Raw genomic sequence first — 23,289 nt, 5'->3', positions numbered from 1 at the left:
TGCAGTCTTATCTGGCTTTTTGCTACTAAATTGTCTACTAAGTTCACTCACTAAGTGTGCCTGTTTGTGAAACTCCTGGAAAACAACACCGATGAGAGCCATGGGACTGAACCAAAACAGTAAATTACATAAAGAAGAAGCTGAAAACGCTCTGGAAAGTCCAATTTACTACAAACAACACCCTCTCCACTACACAGCAATTTGATCCATTATTGATATAACAAAAATATTGATTAGTGCAGCTTTAAAGTCAAATACTTAATGTTATAGTTTCATTTCTTCTTGATTGCTGAAGAATATTTTTGTTATATAGCAATCATGACCATCAGCACTTAGTGTTTCAGTTTCTACTGCATGAAACAATAAAATATTGTGACTGAAAGGTTACTGAAGGAGCATGCTTACCTCTCTTCATGTCCTCTGCCAAGATGAGTGCCTTCCATGTCTTCCTGCATAGCTGATCAAAATCATGTTAAACATGCAGTATTGGTAAAGAATTCATTGGTTACACCGGCAATGATATTGAAATATTTATTACAGCTTATGAAATCACTGCTTCTATTGTAAAGCAGACCAGAGCATACAGAGCACATCCACTGTTGCTGGGCCAAATTTATTTGGCACTGAAATGGACAGAGGGCTAATGAGGGATATTAACTGATAATTAAAAAAAAGAATTGATCTTTCCATCATTTGAAGGTCCTTCCATAAAAAAGTGCTCCAAGATCCAGACAAAACACCAGAACTTTTGTCATAGCTAAGTGATAAATCTTAACCAGGAATTTATTTGTTGGCAAACAAGTTTCACTGTTACAACAAATATTAGTTATGAGGTCATTCACCTTGGAAACCAATACAAAAAGGAATAAATAAGAAGCCATAATCATAGCCAATAATAAAAACTTATCTGTGCCACTAAAGTTACTTCCATTCTCCATTTTTATTACTGTTGATTTGAACAAATAAATAAATATATTTTCTCCTCGAGGAAGAAAAAGAAAAACAATTCCAGTTTTTCTCACTCCAAAAGCTCTCTCTTTAATAAGTAAAACAGCCATCTTTCTTTTTTTGTACAAGTGCCTAGTGCTCATCAATGTTCAATTTGTTCTCTTTCTGAGAAGCACAAGCGTTTTCTGAATGCCAACAGAGATGCGGAACGCACTATGAACCTTTCTGAGGGACACCTCACGATTAACTTGGACTGACTCTGTCTCCTCAACGATCTGTGAATCAGAGCTCTGCTATCTACACAATAAAAAAAAAAAGGGGGGGGGGGGGGGGGGGCAGGGAATAGAAATCAAACGGAAACAGAAAACAGACCTGAAACCATAGATAATTTGCACAAAAATGGCAGCACGATAAGTGTTTTGCTGTGATATTTTTTGTGTTATTTTGTTTCTGTGTATATGGTCATTTCTTGGAAAGTGATAAAAGAGGAAAACAAAAAAAACAGACTGGTACCAGAAACCCAGAAAGGCCAGCACAACAGAACAAAATTGCTCCTAACCACTACATTTACAGAGACAAAGGTTTTGCTCGGAACAAAAAAAGCATACTATTATGTGCAATGCTAGTTATCTGTACAATTACATAGAAATATCTCATAATTCTCTTATTAGTTTTTTTCTCCCTCTTTTAACAACTGTTATTACAGTAAAATGAAAGAAAAAAAGAACAGCTATGCTTGAAAGCATACGATCAATAATTCCTTCATGGTAATTGTTCAAAATGTGTGGGTTTTTTTTGGTTTTTTTTGTTGTTTTTTATCTTTTTTTTCATTGAAGGGACACTTCAGCAAACAAAATGTGCTGCAACTCACCAAAGAGGAAGAAAATCTTTCAAAAAGTCAATATAGATACAGAAGTATAATAAAATAGTCCTTTTTTAAATCTCCCATTTATTCTGGTGAAGTCTATAAGTTTAGACTTAGGGGCTCTGCAGTTCCTCTTGACTGTCAGACTATATCCTGTGTGACCTAAAAATCCTGTGTGAGTAATTGTCTCTTTTCACACTGAGACAAAACACGCCAAACCACACAGGGTTTGAGGGGGAAGGGGGGGAACACAACATCAACAGATTCCCGCAATATCTAACCAAATATAGTCACATATTAGCCCCCATACGTAGCAATTATTATCCTGGTTGTGGTCAGTAACAGCGAGAGTACAGTCGCTTGCTCTGCCTCAGTCTTCGGAACACAGAATAAAAAGAAAGGCTACCACTGCCAACGACTGATTGAACAAGAGGACACGGGGGAAGTAAAGGACTACGGTAATAGGAGGGACACTAGTAGGGAGGGTGTTTGGGCCTATAGGCTGGTGACCAGGTGCGAGGGCTCCTGGTGGGCTTCTTCTGGAGATAGATCCTCTTTGTTTGGGGGCACGATGAAGCCATCGCTGCTGCCCCGCCCTAGCTGGTAGTAGGAGTGCAGCTGATGCAGGTGGTTGCGTGAGCCCAGGTTGGGCATGCTCTTGTAGTAAACGTCGTCCGAGCTGGCCTCTGGGCTCTTGGCGTCCCCGCCATCCTTGGAGCCATCGGCAGACTCCGCAGACACGTCAGGCAGGCCAGGCAGCATGGGCATGCTGGTGTAGAGGGAGTCTCTCTGGTGATTGTGGGTGGGTGACGAGCCCTCGTCCTCGGTGTGCTCGTTAGTGAGTAAGGGGAAGAAACTCTCACTGTTCTCCTGGGGGATCCTTCTCCGGGATGAGGAGGAGGCGGTGGCGGGCGTGAATGGGTGGTGGGGCAGCGGGAGGGGTGGCGGCACCGACTGGTGGAGGTGACTGTGAAGGTTGTCCACCGCCTGCAGGGCAGGGGGCGGTCTTTGAGGCAACAGCGGGGCGTTAGACTCCTCGCGGATCAACTCCAGGCCCAGGCCTTCATCGTGGTGCGGACCAAAGGTGGAGTGGTCGTCCAGGCCCAGCGCGACATTCATGCCCATCCCCACCCCCAAGCCCATCCCGTAGCCGCTGTCCTTGCCGCCGTTGCTAACGTTATTGACCAGCTTGTTCATGAGGTTCCGGTTCTGCTCGGCTGAGCGCTCGTGGGAATTGTTGAGGTAGGAGGGAATATAATTGGAGGTGAGCTCTTTCAGGATCTTCTTTTCCAGGGTGGTCTCCTTGTGATTATAGCCCCGGTCAATGATCTGGACACAGTCACTCATGTACTCGGCGCTGGCGATGCTGTAGCTGTTGCCATGGTTACCATTCAGTGGTAGAGTATCCATGACACTTGTATCCCGGGCATTGTTCAGGATTCCCTCTGGAATGATAAACATGGGTTGGGTTGGGGGGTAGAGTGGGCGAATGAGAAGGGTGAAATCTGATGGGATGTAATTGCCACAGCTAAATGTCAGCCATTTTTACAAACACAAATTACATCCATCAAATACTGTAGCCCTTTTATTTTGAAATATGTCCTGACCCTCAAGCACTCTCAGCACTCTTTGTCATCCACAATTCTATAAAGTGCACTCTGTGGAAATAAAGACCCTACAGTATTAGGATTAGATAAGACATAAAGCGTAGTATTTACATTAAAAGCCTATATACTACAAATGGGCATCATACACACTTACCTTGTTACAAAAAAAATACATTTTCTAAGACCCAGTTTCACTTTTTATCAAATTAAGTCTATGGCAGTGATGAAAACACTGATATATGTGCGACACACAACAACACAAAACCCAAGCACAACACGAAACACAAAGCTTATGCACTTAACAAGCGAAGACAGAAAAAACAGCCATGCACTTCACACTTTATAAAGTAAACACAAACCAGCTGTAAATTTGGACCCCAGCCATATTGTCCCATATGAGCATTGCAACGCAACAGTGTAATACTATATGCCTAATCCATGTAAACATGACTAACCATCATTCTAAACATGAATTAATCCATTTTTCCTAATCAAACCACACTGGAAAGAAGAAGAAGGCTTTCTGTTCTCTCCGTTGCATGAACATGTGAGATCTCATACTTCATCAATTTGACCACGTCCATGCTATCAACATCAAAGCAAATTCTTTGACGATAATTCAAACTACCTCAGACAAGGACGTCCAGCTTGTTAAAAGTGTCAAGCCCACAGTCTGACCTCTTGAAAATTTGACAAGACGCATTTGTGAGACCTTCAAGAAGTATATTGGCTTGATCAAAGTGAATGGTGAATAAAAAATAAAAAATAAAATAAAGATAAAAATAAGTGCATGAACAAAGGCACGGTTGTTCAATATTCACTGAACAGAATACAGATCAATTTACATTGACGTCCGTTATGAAATGTTGAGGTGAGTCTGAATGTTGACTATAATTGGATTAGCTTATTCCGAGTGTTTTTTTTTTTTTTTTGTATGTGTAGCTGTGCACACTACAGTCATCGGTGGAATTAAGGATATGATTTAAACTGATTTTTACAGGTCTATTTAAAAAAGGTGAGGGCCTTTGTCATAAAAGAATGCTATTACTTCCAAAGGGAAGTGCAATTTCTTATTCATTACCCCCTTTGTCAGCATCGAGTGAAAAGAAAGTAAAGCCAAAGTCAATTACATTTGATAAGCAATGTTTAGTTTGACTCCCATACTTGTCTCTCTGTAGGGCTCTTTTAGGGACAGCATGAGGGAAAGGAAAGAAGAAAAGAAAACACAATAAGCATAACAGTGACAGGTAGAAAGAGAAATGTGCACATACAGTATGCTGATGATGCATCAAGAAAATGTCTCTGGAATGCAATTGTTTTAAGTCACCATGCAAATTTTTCTTTACCCACAGAAAGAACCACAACATATCTATTAACAGAAAAATAGAAGAAAATACTTTTTTTTCAGGATCCTTAGAATAAAACATGGCAAAGGTATTTAAGTGTCATAAGCACCAGTAAATCTTTTGATGCATTAGCATTTTCATCCTTCCAGATATTTCTTTTACATCTATGGCAGTGTTAGTGAATTATAGCCCTCTGTCAAGAGCTCCGATGCAGTACTTGTATTGCATACATAAATTATACACTGATCAAAGCTCTCTGTGAGTTTTTTTTTATCTCCGTTTTACACAAGTTTCTGAGTTTTACAGACTCTTCGAGTTACAGCAGTCTCACACTGACTGCTGAGAGTTGGAATAAAATAATAACAGCTCTGTAGAGAGAAAAACAGCATTTCAACAGCTAGACTGATCCCAGAATAAAGACAATTGCTAGCTGGCTCATCAGAGATGGTTTCTAATACTCAGATCTAATATCTGTGTAATAGCCAGTATATATATGTATATGTATAATGCATATAACATTTATATAAAAGCTGTAAGGGGGCTTTTGTTCCATCTAAGGAGCAATTATATTTATAAAAATATTAAAACACTGAGAGTGTCAGATTAATGGAAACCCTCATGTTTGTTGTAAGCAGTTTAAATGATTTGTCTTTTAAATTCTTATATCAAATTAAATTACATTTATCGCAGAACAACAGTGTTTGACAATCCAACAGCGCATTTAAAAAGAAAGAAATGCTGACAGTAAAAACAGAGAGACATAAGACGTGGCACACAAGCTTCACTGACAACATTAGAGCACATTTAAAATAAATGATTGGGGATGTATCTGGCTCCCTGTGGGCACCCATTCTTGATTGTTTTTGAGGATTTCCTCGTTTTTTTTTGTTTTTTTTACAGTCTCTGCATCGGCCAAACAGCCGCGACTGAGTGTAACCGAATTGCAGGCCCTGACCAGAAGCCAAGACACACCTCCAATGAAAAACCCCACAGAACAAACCTGTAGGATTTTTGTGATAAAGCTGTAGTTTTGTTCAGTGCTAAGAACACAACATCTAGAGCAGTGTTTTTTTAATTAAAGCCCTGTAAAAACCCTCGAGGGTGAGCACTGGAATTTTGGCTTAGTGCAAGTCCATTACTTTTAACTCTCCAATCATAAAGTTGCTCTCTCATCCTGGGCAGGAACTAAGATGTGCAACCTCACAGTTTCTCCAGGACCAGACATGAAAAAAACACTGCCCTAGCCACAATGTTAAAGAATGAGAAGAAGCTAGCACACCTTGTGTGTTGTACATGCCCAGAGGGTTGTTATAGACTGCCGATTCCCCAAGCAATGTATTATAGGGATTGTTAGTGCCATGAGGACGTAGGAGTGCATTAGGTATAAGATGGTTAGCCATAGCCCCTGGAGCAGCCAGAAAGAGACAGAGTGAGACAGAAAAAAACAGAAGAGAACAGAAGTGTAGAGACAGAAAAAGGTAGGTGGGAAAATAAATTGAGATATAGACAGAGAGAGAAGGAGAGAGAACATTCATATCAGTTGGGCAGATGCAGCTGAGCAATGATAGCCATTAACATCCAAATGATCACATGATCATTAATGTGAAAGGGGAGGGGGGGGGGGGGTTTGCTACATGAAAGTGGCAGAGCTGAACTGACATGGCTAATGGGACCGATGGAAAGTGTATTAATCGTATTGTTAATGCCGGCCATTAGTTTAAAGCCCATTTTTGTGCTCCACATTCAGGCAGCATACATGTGTTAACAGACATAAATTACAAAAGGAAAAAAAAAAGCACCGACATGGCCAACACAAGACATGTACTGTTACATTACTAGACTCAAACAGGACAGAATACAATAACCATTCAGGACACTCTTTGGTCTTTGAGGCTGAACTAATAAAGAAAATTCTTGTGATAGGCCTTTCTCTAAAACCACTGTCTCTATATATACTACCTCGCCTGACTCCCTCCCTACTACAGTTGGTAGAGGTCACCTGGCAATAAAACATAACTATGGGTCATGATAAGCTGCTTGCACAGACAACCTATGGGCTTGTCTTTTACAACCTTGACTCCTGAAGCTAACGTTAACTTAATTAGGTATCGCTCCAGGTGACAAAATCTACCAGCAAACAGTCGTCATTTTAGTTGGCAAAATGGACTCAAAATGAGTCATCTGTCATTGTTTCAAAAATAAACAAGAACTTCAAGTATTAAATCTGCCACCCATATCACTCTAAACTGCAAGAATGGAAAGCTGGAGAGGATGAAAGGAGGGAGGGGGGTGGACGAGGCCTCGCCAACCGTTCTGTGCTTCACTATTATTATTGTTTGTGGCATCGCCAATCTCATGAGCTGAAGTGGTATATTATTTCCTTTTCTCCAAAGAGCAAAGTTCATATTTGGTCTCATTCTCCATGTGCTGTTGCTGAAATAACCTCTGAATGAAGTGATATGTCCTCTCTTTAGTCAAGATGGTCATTACTTTGTTCCAGCCTCGCCTCCTATGCACAAACAGAAACACCGGCTCATTTTCTATTTATGCCATGCTTGTCCTCAGATACTTGCTGCCTGGATCTTGCCCGAATGACTCATCAGTTTCCTGACCACATACTACCACACCAAAGCAACCTTCACAGTCTGAGCCCCGTGATTAGCTGCACATTTCCGAAGGCTGCAATCTTAAACAAGAATGGTGCAGATTCCCTGATGTTTGTTTTTCTTTCGCAGTCGATAAAAATAATTTATTTTCAACTGTTTGAAAACATTATGTGGGATATCAAGTATGCTGAAAATGTCTGTGACTTGCATTCATTTCCTGTTTACAAGATCCCCCCACCCCCTCCTGACAACATGATATGATGCTATTATTTTTAAAGAAGCACCAATTCAAGACTTACGAGGCCGATACATGCATGCGCTTCCAGCATGCGCTATGCCAGAGCGGGTAAACATCTTTTATCTGAAGTACCAGTACACAGCAATTAGCTCCTGCAGCGGAGTGTACTGTTCTTTTCAAATGCTCTGAATCTGTCATACCAATGGAGAAGGATTTTTATATTACCTTGCGACTCTTCCCCATCTTTTCAAAGTTGGTCTTCTACTTTTTGATAGAATTTTAATTGCAGAAATATTTACTATTATGGAAGACTATGCTTAATCAAAGTTTAAAAGAATTACACTACAGCTGATTTAGGCTCATCTTCCAGCATTATTCTGATTCTAGTTTAGTATTAATTAGGCGTATTATGCTTATACTTTGAAATCAGTGTTGTTTCAATTTAAGGAAAAAACAAAAACAGTAATTTGTTGTTGCTGTTGCTGCTTGCCCTAATTACAGTGTATTCCATAAACACCAGCCCCTTTTGAATTCTCCTGGTGACAGATCCCCCCTCAACCCCCCCTCCCCCACAGCAACCTCACTTATTGTGTCTTGTGTTTGATAAATTGGACAATTTCCAAAACCAGTGCTGATTGTGTGTAGCAATAATCTCGAACGCTGGGATAAACGGAACATGCAACGCTGTCGGGATGATTGCGTGGCGCCGCTCTCCAGAGTGTCAGCTGCGAGCTCACTCTCTCACGTGCGAGGGGAAGAACGAGAAGGACAAATCAGCAAGAAATATTTGCTTCTCAACAACATAATTCCTTCATAACAACATGGGAGCGAGCGAGCATAAGTGCAATTCCGTTTGCATCTGTTTCTTATGATACTTGAGATGGCGGAGCACTCTTGAGGTCTTGTCTCTATCAGATCCAGCCAAGGGAGAAGTCAGGGGTATTAAATTGCGTTAATAATTTCTAGCCCCGCCTTTGCCTTTATGGAACATCCATGTAGGTTTTTCTTCTACTCCCGACCTACCACCCCCCACCTTCCGCCCCAGTTCAGCCTCTCCACAATGGATAAAAGCTGTATCTGTTGACGGTGCTACGCTGAGTGCCTAATTACCGAGATCTCGACACTTCCTCCCTGTGTCGAACATTAATCCATCATTTTAACTATGCATTAGTGTCTACGCACGCGGGCGCCCACAGTGAATTTAGAGCACGAGCAGTGTGGAACTGCTCGTGCTCTAAATACAGTGTTAAGGAGGGATGCCAGCGAGGATGGTACTTGCTATTTGATGTGATGCAGTCTGGTTATCTACCTCCTGGATAACCCGAGAGACTCAGAAGTTAACTCTATCTACCGCGCAGCTGTCAAATGCATTATGGTAAAATACTTTTTATTAACATGTTTCTAAGAGGGAATCCCACTGAATTGATTTTTTAGTTTGTTATTCAGCACTTTTTCCTGACAGGATGCCCAGTTTCTGTTGCAAGGCTTTGGCAGTGAGACGACACAATGTTACATTGCTTGAGAGGCAGGGGGGAATAAAGAGGTAGCTTTTGCACAATTAGAAAATGCACCAAAACTAGAATTTTCATAAGCTATTTGATAAAATGCATGCACAATGTTCAGCCTCCACATTTACTTTACAGTATTTTTTATTTTTTTTTATTGTTTAGAGAAGTTTCTGATTAATGTCTTCAAAAGTCTAAATCCATTTTCATTGTACACTCCTTTAAAAGACTCGACGGTGGAAGAAATGATTTGTTGATGCTTCAAAATAGCAGACGTGATAAACAATTTTCTGAGGCAGTATGACACCAAAGGATTTTATCCTCTCAATCTCTGCCTTGTATTCACAATCACGTTCTCTTTCATCCAGGAAAAAATGTTGACAAACACACCCAGCCATTTGAGTGTTGCACGTCTATTGACAGCAGTTTTGATGCATTTCATTTTGCATATTTAAAAACTTGTTTCAATATTTGGTGATAATTAAACTGCTGAATAGAAAACTGCATCTTTTACTTGGAATTTTGAACATTTTAAGTATCTGAGGCAAGCTATTGTGAAATGACTGACTTTCCTTCACTTGAGATGTTGGGTTAAGGTTTGTGGTTGAAGGTTTTACTTGTTAAAAAAAAAAAAACTCTTGATACTTTAAAACCCCTGTGTCATATTAAGTGGAAAGAGATTATAGCTACAATTCAAGAAAATAGTGAACTTTTTGTGGAAAGAAAAAAATGTCTTGCATTAGTCATGTAGTTTGGTGAAAGCTGTCAGGAAAATATTTGGTGTGGGACCAAGTACCTCTGTTGAGTGACGCAGAGCTGTTGATGTCACCGGTCATAAAAGAGGACTCGGACTGTTTTCTGACTGTGTCGTTCCACATTCGGCGGATGCGGCTCTGTTGAGACAAATGACATGTCAAAACATATCAGAATATTCCCTCTGAACCACTGTCACTAACACAGCTAAAAAGTAAAACGTGGTGGAATGTGGAGGAGAAGGGGTGGGGGGGGAACGACTGTCTGCTTTTGATTCTAGTATTTAAATCATGAAACATGTCAGCTGTGGGGATAAATAACCTCCAATTAAAGGCAAGCATTAGTGCTGGGATAGGTGAAGTCAATAATAAAGTCATCAGTCAAGCTCTTCCGGATCAGTGTGTCGGGTTGCAAAGGCTCAATCCAAGAGGGTTCATTCTGGTTAATTATGATGGAGTCCCTATGGGCTGTTGCTCAGGGTAAGGGGTCTGGATATGTAACCACAGAGCTGAAGACTTCCTGTCCTGGGCCAGAGGGGCTCGGTAGAAGATTCCAGATTAGTATGTAAAAGGTTTGGTGATGCTGAAAAGAAAATAACGTGGGTCCTTTTCTTATAATTTTGGGCATGATTTATATATCAATACTGTAATAATGTACTCACCAACTTAACTGCTGAAATCTGGCAATGTGGCAACACAAGACAATCATACAGGTTTTATGCAAAAAGCCATTTGTTCATGAGTTTCCATCATCCATCATCTTATAGGTATGTTAAGGATATTAAAACCACCTTCTGTCTGCTTTTATTGCAGTCTATGCCACTTCTTTACTTCAACCCTCAGCAGTCGATCTATAATAGGATACTATCTATAGGATACTATCTCCGATAAGCCTCAATTAGATGAAGCTTTTGCTGACTTAACAACAGCAATTACTTTGGTGAGTACAATATTATAATAACTGACAGAAATGATGGCCAACGCTCAACAACAAGACCCACGATGTAATAAACTAGAATTATCCTTCATTTTGACCTGTCAAAGTGAGACTCACTCGATATGAAAGGGCGGAGCTGACCCCTGACACTGCACTGAAGAATAACCTTTACATAACAGAAATGTATTGTGAAACACATGCAGGGTATGACAGGAATAGCTGGGTCCAAGCTAAGAATGAAATGTAAAGTCATGCAATTAGGAAAATTGTGTTTTTCTGTGATTTCCTCAGACAGGTTTCAGCTTAATTAAGTCATTGCCCCTGCCATCGCCATTAACTGCATTTACAGCAACTGTCACAGCACCTCACCTAATCTCTCCCTGAAATCCTCCACTGCAGAATGACATTTATTCATAAGCTTAATCATCACATCACATCATACAGCAAACGAGGTGAAAAAGGCCCACGCAGAGGTGTTATGATCAATACCTCTCTCTCTATCTCTCTGAGAAATGTGGTTTTTGGCACTTATGTGTCAAACCCGGATGACATGCAGTTCATATATTCTAACAGTCAACGTACACTGACATAGCTAAGCTCAATAACATACCATATGTCAGTGTTGTCCCCAGCGCAGATAGGGTTGAGAATGACACTGCCATTTCTTGTTGTTTTTTTGGACAGATAAAAACTTGAATCTTTCATAGCCAGTGAGTTAGCATGTACTTTTGCTGATTACACATTCATTTAGATGCCTCAGAGTTAGCAATAAACAACCACGTCTTTGTGAGTGTTTCCATTCCTGTCTCACTCATATAAAGCAACTGAGCATGAGGTTAGAGCCATCTTGTCAAAGCACTGTGTATAATTAAACGCTTTGATCTGTATGCAGAATCCAGCTTGTATCGTGGGTTGCCACTGCATGCTTGACTCCAAGGACTATTTATAATTGAACACTGGAAGGAAATCACACTCTTTGGAATACGGATATGATGTTCAATTATAGTGTATCATGGCAATTCTTCCTATACTTCATGTAAATGTGGGAGGAATCGATTAACAATTTACTTTACAAGGAGGCTTACCACTTACGCACTAGAATTCGCATCTCTTGGCAGAGACAGTCATATCTGCATTCGTGAGCGTGAGCACATTCCTCACAAAGCTTGAGCCAGTGCTTTAGTCGGTGAGTCAGTGTTGCTGTGCCAGTATGCAGCCTAGACCTGCTGCACTGAAATGAATTGCAGGCTGACTTTATGTACTTGGGAAATGCTAAACTCAACAGGCACTACATTTTCCTGTTATCGCTCCCAAACAAGGACATTTGTTACACTTGCTTGAAATCTATCATGCATACATACACAGTCACCTTTAAAATCTTTTCTCATTTGTTCTGTAAACAGGTCCATGTCTGTGTATTATTTAGGATCATGTATCCTCTTGCCTCTAGCTACTGTACACAGTTTGAACTCTTGGAAAGCATAATGAATTTTAAGATAAGACTCACTTGTAATCCTTAACAGAATAAGCAGAAATTTGCCTTGGTAATATAAAAAAAAAAAAACACTGCACGTAAATCATGTGGGTAAAGGAATAAAAAAGTGGGATGACATAGGGGAACATGAAAAGTGTCCTGCCACCTGTGACCCTGTGGAGTAACGTCCTGGTGCACGAGAGGCGGTGCCTTTTCCAGAGCCGATGGAGCTGTCCACGCTTTTCCCGCTGCAGCAGTGAGTACGGAGGCATTTTCCATACTCCTTACGTACCTGTATGAGAAGAAAACAACGATACGGCACAAACAAACAAGCAATTAGAACAGCCTCAGGGCGTTTTCAGACATTTCAACCTATCAAAAATGTCATAAGATGTCACAATACGCAGTTTCTATGCAGCTGAAGTTATGTGTTGTTGCATCGTCTTAAGAGTGAATCCATACCTTTTTCTGCAGGACACAGTGGAAGATAAAGATGAACATTCCTTGCAGGGAGTTGAAGATGGTGAACAGGTAGGCCATGACCACCGTGCTCTCGTTGACATACATCAGGCCAAAGGCCCAGGTCAGGCCCAGGAGACATAGCAAAGCAATAGCCCCAATCACCCATGATCTGGAATATAAAGAAAGAGACATCTTACTTACATCTTACTTACTTACTTACATACTTACAATCCATTTGACAGAGTTATTGTGTTTGAAATGTTTCAAAACTGGTTTTGAACTTAGATAAGATGCAGTTTAAATTGTATAAAAAAAACTATATTTTGTGAGAATCAATGGAGGTAGAGCTGATTTGAAAGCCACAGCTTTAACTGGAGTGTGTGCTACCAATACTGAATTTAACAAATATCCAAAAGAAATCAATTCAAAGCATAATAAGACTTAATCCACAGTTAAAAATCAAGGTCTTCTCTATGAGAGGGAGAGAAGGCTCAAAACAAACACAGAGGGAAAAGAAACAGATGAGAAATGACAATGAATTCAATCATCTTTGTTCTCTGTTCCTGTCCTTGCTACCTTTTCCTTTCCTTGTTTGCACTCTTTAAAGCGATGCCATTATCTACTTAAAAAGCCATAGATGATCATAAAACTGCAGGTTCATATATACGATAATGGAGGTATGTGTAAATGTGAGGGTAACAGATAAGCTTGTATGGATTGGATGTAGATAGAAAAATATATGGCTACCGATTGACAAATGTGAGAGCTGTATCTACATTACGGTGCTAATATTTCTATAGAGTGCAGTGTGAAGATACAGGTGCCATTTAAAACTAATCTCACTTGTCACATCTGTAGGCTATGTATATCTAAGACAGGAGTGCTGTGTGCACACTAATGCGGCCTTCAACATGACTGAATACTCCACAATAAATCACGCTAATGATTCAGAGAGGCAGCTGGATGGATTTGGGTCCTGATTTGTTCATATGGGGGAGTAAATGAAAGATGGCATTGTGGGGAAAAAGGGGTCCTTCCAATTTTGTCTTACTTGATCTCAGGTTCATAATCCTGATAGCTGAGAAACACGGTGAGAACAAAAATAACAAAAAGAAAACAGGCAGAGATAAATCAAATCATATAACAAAGAGATGGAGAGGTGTAATCCAGAATGTGTGGCCACAAATACAATGTACAAATTTAGACATTAAGAGGGAAACAATACACCAAGAAGGGAGATGGCTTATTTTGGCAGGAGGGATTAAAGATACATTCACAGCATCCCCATCCAAACATCAAGGCCAGACATTCATACATTTCAGGAAGGGATTTGTTAGTGATTTACAGGTGCTAACCATAATTATCTCGGTTCACAGAAGTATCTAGCTCCCCTCATAAATGCTGGCAGACCTTCGCATTTAAGCTATTATAAATGGGCCAGGTGTGCGGCAAAATAAATGATTTATGAATTCACCAGGGCAACCATTAAACATAACTTTCCCAGGGCTGTCTTAATGACCTGGTGGGAGAGGTACTTCATCAAGGCGATTGCCCCTGGAATGGACACAGAAACACAAGCAGTGTGCACAAAGAGAACAAAATATCGTCCTTTAACTAGTGGCAGTTTTGTTCGAGAGGATGGTGGGTGATAAAGACGCAAGAGGTCATAAGGAATGCATTGGAGAGGACAGGATATGAGGAGGCTACGGCTTGTATCGCGCGTGGCTTATCTTCTTCTGGAGTTATCAGATAAAAAATATGAGGATGAATTTGAGGGCTGCATGGTAGGAGCCTTGAGGCAAAACTTCTGAGACCGCAGAACAGTCACTGAACAGCTCACTTACAAATGAAGAGGGTGCATTTCAGTTGAGTTTTATCCTGTCAGGACTGCTGCACGTCTGAAAGCTGGTAATACAATATCACTTACAGATCCTCTCATATTCTTGGCATCATTAGGTTGAAAATTGTTTATAAATAATTCTAATTAAATGTGGATTTCAGATACATTTACGAATGTTGCATATTGTATGGATTGAAGCAATTTAAGCACTCGACTGTGCTTGTCACAAAACCATAGATTCATCTGAATGGCTGTGCAATATATGGATAGACTATATATCCCCAAGGGCTGCAGCAGAGCGCTTCTTTGCATCTAAAGCACAAAAAAGTGAGAAAAGCTTTATTGCGCTAATCGTCGAGCAGAAATGTCAAAAAAAGAGCAATTTTAGGCAGAGAACTACTTGAGACTGTGGCATCGAATTACCACCAATTTCCTTCAGAATGACTCAATTTGCAGAGGTGCCATTCACTGCAATGTCACAGATCATTTATGTATGAGATTGCAATTGGTCACTTCAACCTGTTTTAAATCTACATAAAGTCATTTTATGGGCTGTTTCTGAAAGGAGAGGAGGGAGTGCTGTGATCAGCCCGACAGGGTGTTAATTATTTAACCAAAGGTATGCTTAAAATGCTAATCACCTCAAAGTGTTTAAGACATCAATAGTGCAAAGTTTTTGATGCTGGCAGAGACGTGTTTTTTTTTTTTTTTTATCATTGACATCATCCTCGTTAGCATATTTCATTTGAAGTTTCTTATCTGCATGAGGAGGAAGCTATGCGAGGTAGACTTCACACCTTTCTCAAAGAAACACTCAGTCCACCATGTTTTAAATATGCCACATTCAGAGGGAAGTTTGGTAGTTAAAGTCACGGTGGTGCAAAAGTCATGTTGTAATCCATGAATCACAGGGTAGTGGCAGCCACTGTCTCCATTACGGGTGAGGAGGGAAAAACACATCAAACACAATATCAATTCTATTCTACACCCTCTACTGAGAAATGTTGCATCTTACCAGTGCCATTCTACAATAACACATCCATCATAATAACGGTAGCTAAAATGAAGAGGGGGGGGGGGGGGGGGGGGAGTGGAAGATGAAAAACAGAAAGATGTTAAAGATAAACACAGCATAAGATAAAAAGGCAGGATGCGAGTGCTAATCAAAAGAAGAAAAGCAGGGAGGGAGAGAGGGATACACAGTGAAAGAGAGATGAAACATTCATATTAAAACAAGGCAGCATGATGAAATCTGAACAGAAAACATGACATCAAACCATAAAGAGGAACTAAAGAGCAGAAAGATGAGACAAAAGCAGATACACCTCATTAAACGAAGCTAAATTGAGTTAATTAACTCCGGCTATCATGATCATCAAACCAGTTCACCTCGATGACTCGAAGAAAAGCTCATGTGACAAATAAGAAGAGTAATGATTCTGAAAAGATCAACTATAATCGTTAGAGAGCACAAAGATCAAATACATTTAAATTCTATCCAGATTTGAAAAAAAAAACAAGAAAAACATTTTCAGTCATTCTGTGGCTTCCTCTACTTGTTGGTGATGTGGTGACATGTTCCGCTAATCAGTATCATTTAGCTGACGATACCCAGGCCAGTTTTCCAAATGTGTCCGTGCAGTCGTGTGTTGAGTAATGGGTCTTGACTTTAAAACTGCGTCAGATGAATGAGCGCTGACAAAAGCTGCACAGCTTCATACCATTTTCCACTAGTAAATCTAAAACATTGTGGACTGTTTCAAAGTCAGTAAGCCTTGGGGTCAAAGGGTCAGTTGTTTGGTACATTAGTGTCATAAATCATACAACACTGAGAACTCTGGCAGTCAATATTTTCCTGCAGAGCAAACTACACAATGTACCTTGCAGTACCAAGGATGGGTAACACACATAAATGGACCTGGAAAATGTTGACCAAATATGCAGTAGTCCACCAAAGGAAATAAGTCATTGTAAACCTTAAGGCAACTAAACTGTATTCCATAATTTGTGGTGCTTTTATGTCAGAACAGAAGAGTCCTCAAATGTGTACTACTACAATATTTTAGTTCAGTCCATTTCTCAATGATGTACCTGCTGTTCTGGTCCAGTCGCGGTCTGGAGCTGTATCAAAGTGCTTTGCTAAGCAATCTATTTCCAGAACAAGTAGCCAGAACATAAGCTACAGAGCCAACCAAGGGGGGTCTGTGTGGGCTGCAGGTGGTCTGCCTGTATTTCTGCCAGTTGTTTGAACCACGGCACGTGTGTAATTCATAGTGGATATTTGAGACTGGGCATGTGTGTGGACACACACGTGTATGTTTTTGAGCATCTATTGCTTAGGCATGTCAGTTTCTATTAGCAGATCCGCTGGTAAATACGACCCACACTGTGAGGACAGTCTCAGCGCTTGTTTTCAAAGGACAGGAAGGACATGGGGAAAAGGCCATGTATGTCAGTGTCTGAAAGTGATCCACCAACTAAAAAAAAGAGAAAACCCAAACCGAGATTCAGATCATTTACATGTCAAGTCTCTGTGTCTAACCTTGATGATCGTGTCAACACTTCCTGCAACTACTTCACAATTCACCACTCATAACCTGATTTTAATTCTTTCATTTCAAGTATGATTGATACATTCACATTTTCTTTGTTACACAGCACAATCAAATGGGACCAAAACACACAGCTTGTTATTTCACAGAATCTGATGAGGGAAAAGAATGGAAGGTGATTGGCTTTCTCCATGTAGTCAGTGCAGAGAGGTATCAAGTTTGGATTAAGAGAAAACATCTGTAGTGCCAACTAATTATTAGCAAACATCTATGTTATCAGGAAGTCACTATAGCATTACAAGATATAGCATTACTTTAATAGAAGTGGGGCAACAATATGTTATACTTAACTGCCAGTCCTTATAGGTCATATATTAGCAAGCTAACATAGGTTAGCCTGTTAATTCCATTAGCTAGGCAACAGTTACATCTGGCAGTTGCTAGTGCTGTTAATATTTAGTTAAAAATCATCTCTATGTAAGAACTAGTTTGTGTGGTAGAACCCATTTAATGTAGTATTTCTCCAACACTAATCAACACTAGTCAACATCATAACTAGGCTAAATGTAATCTTATCAATAAATCTAGTGAAATCTGAGCATCTTTAAATACCTCCCTCTTCCCTCATCGTCAGGTGACAGTACAGGGGCGCTGCTCAAAAGCAGCACTTAAAACCATGGGCTGGCTCAGGAACATCCTGCGGTGAATTTGTGACGAAAAAACACATTGGCACGGTACAGGCTGACATGGTGCAGCTAAAGCATGCTACATCTTTGCTCGAAGAAGATTGTTTTCTTTATGTGTGTATCACTGTGCTGAGAGGAGCAGGGCAGACAGGGGCCACTGTGCTGAGACACAACCAGTGATGTGATGCCACAAAAAAAACCCCCAAAAAAAACAGCCGGAACGGTGGCCATAAAGCAGACTAATGTGTCCAGAGTGGCTTAAAAAAAGCGAGGCAGACAGGAAAAACAGAGCAGAGACCCTTATCCATCATAGCAAACAGGCAGCAAAACAACTTTACACCATCTGTAGAATGACTCTGCCTTGACACCAGGTAGCTGGAGCTTACGTCAAAGACAATGACTGAAAATGCTGTGTCATTGTAGAGGGTAAAGAGATCTCAAAAACAACTTTCAAATGTCTTTTTCCACATCTTGGTGAAACATGTAGAAGTGTCACTGACTGAACCAAGTAAAATCTGTTAATGAGTTCAGTGAACAGCCTGTATATTCCTACACACTGCAAGAGACTACAATACTGAACATGTCATATTTCAACAGTTATATTGCACTAATCAAAAAACGTTGAAGCAACAATTTATCAACAGAAAATTAGTGACCAACACTGCAGTTCCCTTGCTATACTGAAATGTTTTTTTTGCTGTCTTCAACTCATTGTTTTGGTTTTATGACCTATGTACTAATGTTGCTGCTGGATGGTCCGTTAATTTACATTATTCCACAAGCATGGATGCTGCACTTGCACATCTGTAAATAACACACTGTATAAACAAATCTAGTATTTGAGCTTTGACAGTAACATTTTACTAGTTGAAACTTGACTCCAGTTATCTTAGCAAAACCTTAGAAAATGAACGTCACTCCTAGAATGGATGTATAGCAAGGTATTTAAACTTTTACTGACAAGCTTGTAAACACCAAAGAAAGTTTGTATCAAAGTTTTCTAATCATCATTGTCCCTCAAGCTTTCACATTATCTGAAAGCAGCCAGGCATAGGCAGATAAACAGACTCACAGACACACATAACACACACGCAATATGAATATTCATCGGCGGCATGTTGACACCAAGATAACACAGGGTCAGGTCTGTCAGATTGTCTCCTGGCCTTTTCCCACACAGACAACAGTGTTCTTCAGATAATGATGGAGATGCAACAGAATACCTGTTTGATTTTAACCCTGCCTGACACAACCTTTCAGCTTAATAGGAGGTGCTTACCTGGCAGGCTCAGACTCCCGGGCCCTCGGGTTGGGTGTTCACAACCTTAAGTGCTTTTAATGAGGTTTCAAAATATCAAAGGGGGAGGCAAGACAACTTGAATTGCTCTAGAACACTGGTTAGAATACAGAGCACCATCCAAAAGTTGCTCACTTAATTAAACTGAGGGAAACAGGAGGGAAAGTCAGATCAAACTGAGTTGTACTGAGAACAATTCTGCCGTCAGAGTGCATTTGGTGGAAGCAAGCCCATCACACTGGTACTGAAACATTCCTTCCATCCGTATCAAAACGTCACAAGTACTGCTATTTCTGGACAATTTTAATGGATATCTGGGTGATCTGAGTGCTCTTACTTGATGTTGTCCAGGCAACCGGAGTCTGGTTTCAAGATGGCCGTGTGATGGAACATCTTGTAGAGAGCGATGCCCAGGAAGATTACATTGAGCTGGGAGAGAAAGAGAGACAGAGACAGAGACAGAGAGAGAGCAAGAGAGCGAGACAGACAGAGAGAGAGAGAGACAGGAATGAAGCTTGTATGTTTCCTGTTTCAGTTCCATTCATTTTAAATCAGGGCACTTTGTAGCACAAAGCTGGAATGCTGGAACCAGACTTGGATTTCCCACTTTGCCAAACAGAGCGCAAAATTCTATGAAATCTCTATGGTGGTACAACGGCCTAAACAGGGAACGGTGGGACAAGACAGCTGAATACTTGTATGAGGGAGCCTTTCCATCTGACTTATTCACACTTGTCTCATCATATTCACACTTAGAGGCAACCATAGGGAATAAATGCCACACTGCAGCTGTCTTTCACAGTTTTTACATCTGGAAAAAAAACACTACAGTTGGCTGTAGTTGAGATTTCTTTAAAATACTTTCAAACTCTCAGCCTTTATAACATCATGCTCCCTGCTATTTCACAGGCAACCTTGAATGAGTGGCAAACACACTTGTGCCTTCTTTATGATAAAATAGGACGCTTTTTAATGTACCTTCCTGCTATGTGCAAGTGCTCCTGACTTACTGTGTTGTCTCCATGTACCAGATATTTCTTTTAAATAGTAATGAAAATAAGACTTGGAAATAAAACTTCAAAACAAACACAGAAGTCGAATCAAGCACATCTCAGTGAGTTGAACTTCTGTACCTACGTTTGCCAAACACACTGTAATTACTAAGAAAAACCAAAAAAAAAAAAAAAAAAAAAAAAAAAAGGCCTTATGTTTGACTGCTAGATATAAAAAAACACAAAAACTTAGATTTAATAGGCCCACTCTGGCATATCTCATTATTTTCTTTTTCCTTTTGAGTCGGTAATCACAAACGTAGAAAATGAGTCAAATCTGGTCACGGCATGGGGTCTTTCTCAGACTGACTCCTCAAAAATGACTGCAATTAGTGAGCTGTCACTTACTTTTCTTAAACTTACTTGCTGTTTGCAGGTGACATTTATCTAATATGAGGCGAGAGTTTAAAAAAAAAAAAAAAAAAACCTGCGCCAGTCTTAACCCCCACCAAATTCCTAGGGGTAGAACTGGATCTGAGCTCTAGCCTTCTTTCCAGTATAGATACTCTTGTTTATAAATCTAAAAGTGAAAGGAGTGAGTCATGAAGCACACAGAGATGCATTGTGAATGATTACTTCCAACTGGAGCGTGAAAGTGCATTATGCATGTTTGGATTTAGCAACCAGATTGTAGCTGGGCAGTGATAGATGTAATAAAAATAGTTGGAAAACACATTCTGGGTTTGTTTTTTGTTTTTTTTTTTTGCAGGAAATAATCCCATTGGATGAGAATATTGTCACTTATTTTCATTGTTCGGGATATTCATAAGTTGATTTACGGATTCCAAATATGTATTATGATGGCTGACTGGTGTCTTGGAAAATTCGGAGCACATCTCTGGGGACACGGTGATATTTACAGCTTGGCATTAACTTAAATACTTAAATGAACACTAGCCTGACATCAGATTTAAAGCAGTTGGATCAATAAATGAGTTATTTCATCAGAAAATTAGGGCTGTCCTAGTTGGGAAAGACACAGAAAGTATGTGCGTGTCCTCCTTGCATAATGCTTGTGTATCTGCGCTTGGAGGTGTGTGTGTGTGTGTGTGTGTGTGCCTGCGAGGAGGAGATGGAAAAAAAAAAGGTAGTAGAGTACAAGTTGGAACGGGAACAAAATCAATCATAATCGCAGTGTGGATTACTCCAGGACTGCATACTGAGCAGAGTTCATTCTCTCTCTCTCTTTCTCTCTATCTCCCTCTGTCTCTCACTCCCCCACCCACCCACCCACTCACCCCAAAAATTGTCTCAGCCGGTGACTGCAGCAGGGTGACAAACTGCAATATATTCTCTACACCCCTCATTCGTTTTTCTGGACGGCTCCGTGCCCGGCGGTGGCATATATGCTCAACAGGGCAGAGAGAAGAGGGAGGATAGGAGCTAGAAAAAGGGTTCTCGGTGGACCATTTAAGCGACGACCCGCAGGCTAAGTAGGGTTAATGAGCAGACAGGGAGGGGGGGGTTAGGGACACACACACACGCTTACCATAATTATCAAGGTTGCCGGTCCTATGAAACTCCAAATGAAGTAGGTGTCCAGGCGAAGCCAGCAACTGCGATGAAAGAGATAGAGTGAGAGGAGACAGGGGTGGGGATATGAAGGAAGAGAGAGGATGGTGAATATGAGAGGAGAAAGTGAGGAGAGGGGGAGAGAGAGAGAGAGAGAGAGAAAAAAAAAAAGATTTGAGGTTATAGCTTTATACTCCTGCTCAGAGGATATACATCAAGTGGGAGGCTGGAGTGACACAGAGGAATAGGCACTCCAAAACATAGACTGCAGCGAGGGCCTTGAAAAATTATGACCATCAGTAAGGATTTGGAGAAAATAGGGCTTTCAGTGTCAATGACAGCAATAATGATGGCCTTTCATAGCTAAAACAGGTGTGCTATTCAAAGTAAAAGGGAAAACAGGAATGGGATGTAGCTAAAACCAGAAAAGATGGCTGACAGTGACCGGACGTAAGTTCAATTCTTTTTCAATTTGTCGGGTTAAGGTGGCAAATTATGATCACAGATGATAATTTATGGATGATTCAATTAGTTCTCAATTGAATCCAAACTGTATCACTCCAAGGGAATTAGATTGACCTTGACCCTGACAGACATGGCCACACACAGTCCTTAAGCACTCAACAAAGTGTCTTACATGTTCATGTTAACTGTGGTGACTCTATAGGAATGCTGTAATTATGTCAATAATGAAATAACGTGCACTTCTGACCTCATACTTCATATCAAAACATTACAGATAGTCAATTCTTCTCCGCCGGGGTAAAATTAAATGCGGCCCAGAAGCAACAAGGCCAGCGGAAGGTGACAGTGCTCCTTTGAAAATAGCAAAAGAAAAAAAAAGGGGGGGGCTTGATTCATGACCTGTGGTTGAATTATTAATCTTTTAATCTCCGCTACTGCAGCAGATACACGCCTCCATTTTTGGCCACTGGAAAATTACAGTTCATACAGCCGCCTTGTCATTCAGGCTGACAGAGAGGGAAAATGGAAGTGGCAGAGAATTAACTGTAATTCCATTGCATTTAAGGCAAACTCAAGTGTGTGAGGCACTTTAAAGGAAACACACCAGTGGCCTTTAAACACTTAAACACTTTAAAAAAAGTGAAGACAAAACTGTAAAGAATAGCAGCTATGTCTGTCTCAAAAATATGGCAAGCTCCTTTAACATGTGATTTTTGATGGAAATGCAGTGTCTTTTTTCCATAAAACCTATTCTGATACAATGCAGGGGCGATGTGATAGCAAAACAAAGCGAGATACAATGAGCCATGATATGATGAATGCTATTTTGGTCCCATTCCCTTGGAGGAAAAACAAAATGAGGCGTCTTCATTGTTTACAGCGATGTAGCCTACAAATTGAAAACCCAGGCTAAAAACCTCAACTGCCACGGACAAGTTTGTACATGTTTCACTTTTTTGTCGCTAAAGAACTCGCAGACAAACAAGAGAGAATACTGTATGAGAAGTGACAGGACAAAAATTGACTGTTCCTTTGCTGTTACAGGGACTTGATACGTCTCCCCCTCACTGATATCAATGGATGAGAGGAGGCAACACAGAAAAACACATATGGATGCACAAAGACGCGAACAAGCGCAAACAAAA

The 23,289-nt window shown here is 40.4% G+C and overlaps 1 protein-coding gene across 4 annotated transcripts in view; it reads right to left on the bottom strand.

Annotated features, from left to right (window-relative positions):
- Nucleotides 1-517: 517 nt before the first annotated feature.
- The window catches only part of LOC108892288 (adhesion G protein-coupled receptor L3), a 199,286-nt gene continuing 176,514 nt past the window's right edge, over nucleotides 518-23,289 (bottom strand). For 2 of the 4 annotated variants that reach the window (XM_051076011.1, XM_051076012.1), the window contains 6 exons: nucleotides 21,657-21,723; nucleotides 19,453-19,544; nucleotides 12,741-12,909; nucleotides 12,445-12,570; nucleotides 9,912-10,008; nucleotides 518-3,258 (listed from right to left, as the gene is read on the bottom strand). In XM_051076011.1, coding sequence (XP_050931968.1) covers nucleotides 2,309-3,258; nucleotides 9,912-10,008; nucleotides 12,445-12,570; nucleotides 12,741-12,909; nucleotides 19,453-19,544; nucleotides 21,657-21,723 — 1,501 coding nt within the window. In that variant the 3' untranslated portion in view covers nucleotides 518-2,308. Of the gene's footprint in view, nucleotides 3,259-4,550; nucleotides 4,603-6,045; nucleotides 6,172-9,911; nucleotides 10,009-12,444; nucleotides 12,571-12,740; nucleotides 12,910-19,452; nucleotides 19,545-21,656; nucleotides 21,724-23,289 lie in introns of all 4 variants that reach the window. The other 2 variants (XM_051076010.1, XM_051076013.1) reach the window with 2 other exon arrangements.

This window comes from Lates calcarifer, linkage group LG15 (genome assembly GCF_001640805.2).
Source record: "Lates calcarifer isolate ASB-BC8 linkage group LG15, TLL_Latcal_v3, whole genome shotgun sequence".
Classification (NCBI taxonomy): Eukaryota; Metazoa; Chordata; class Actinopteri; family Centropomidae; genus Lates; species Lates calcarifer.
Note: the sequence above shows the minus strand (reverse complement) of the source record. Positions and strands in the feature narration are given on the sequence as shown.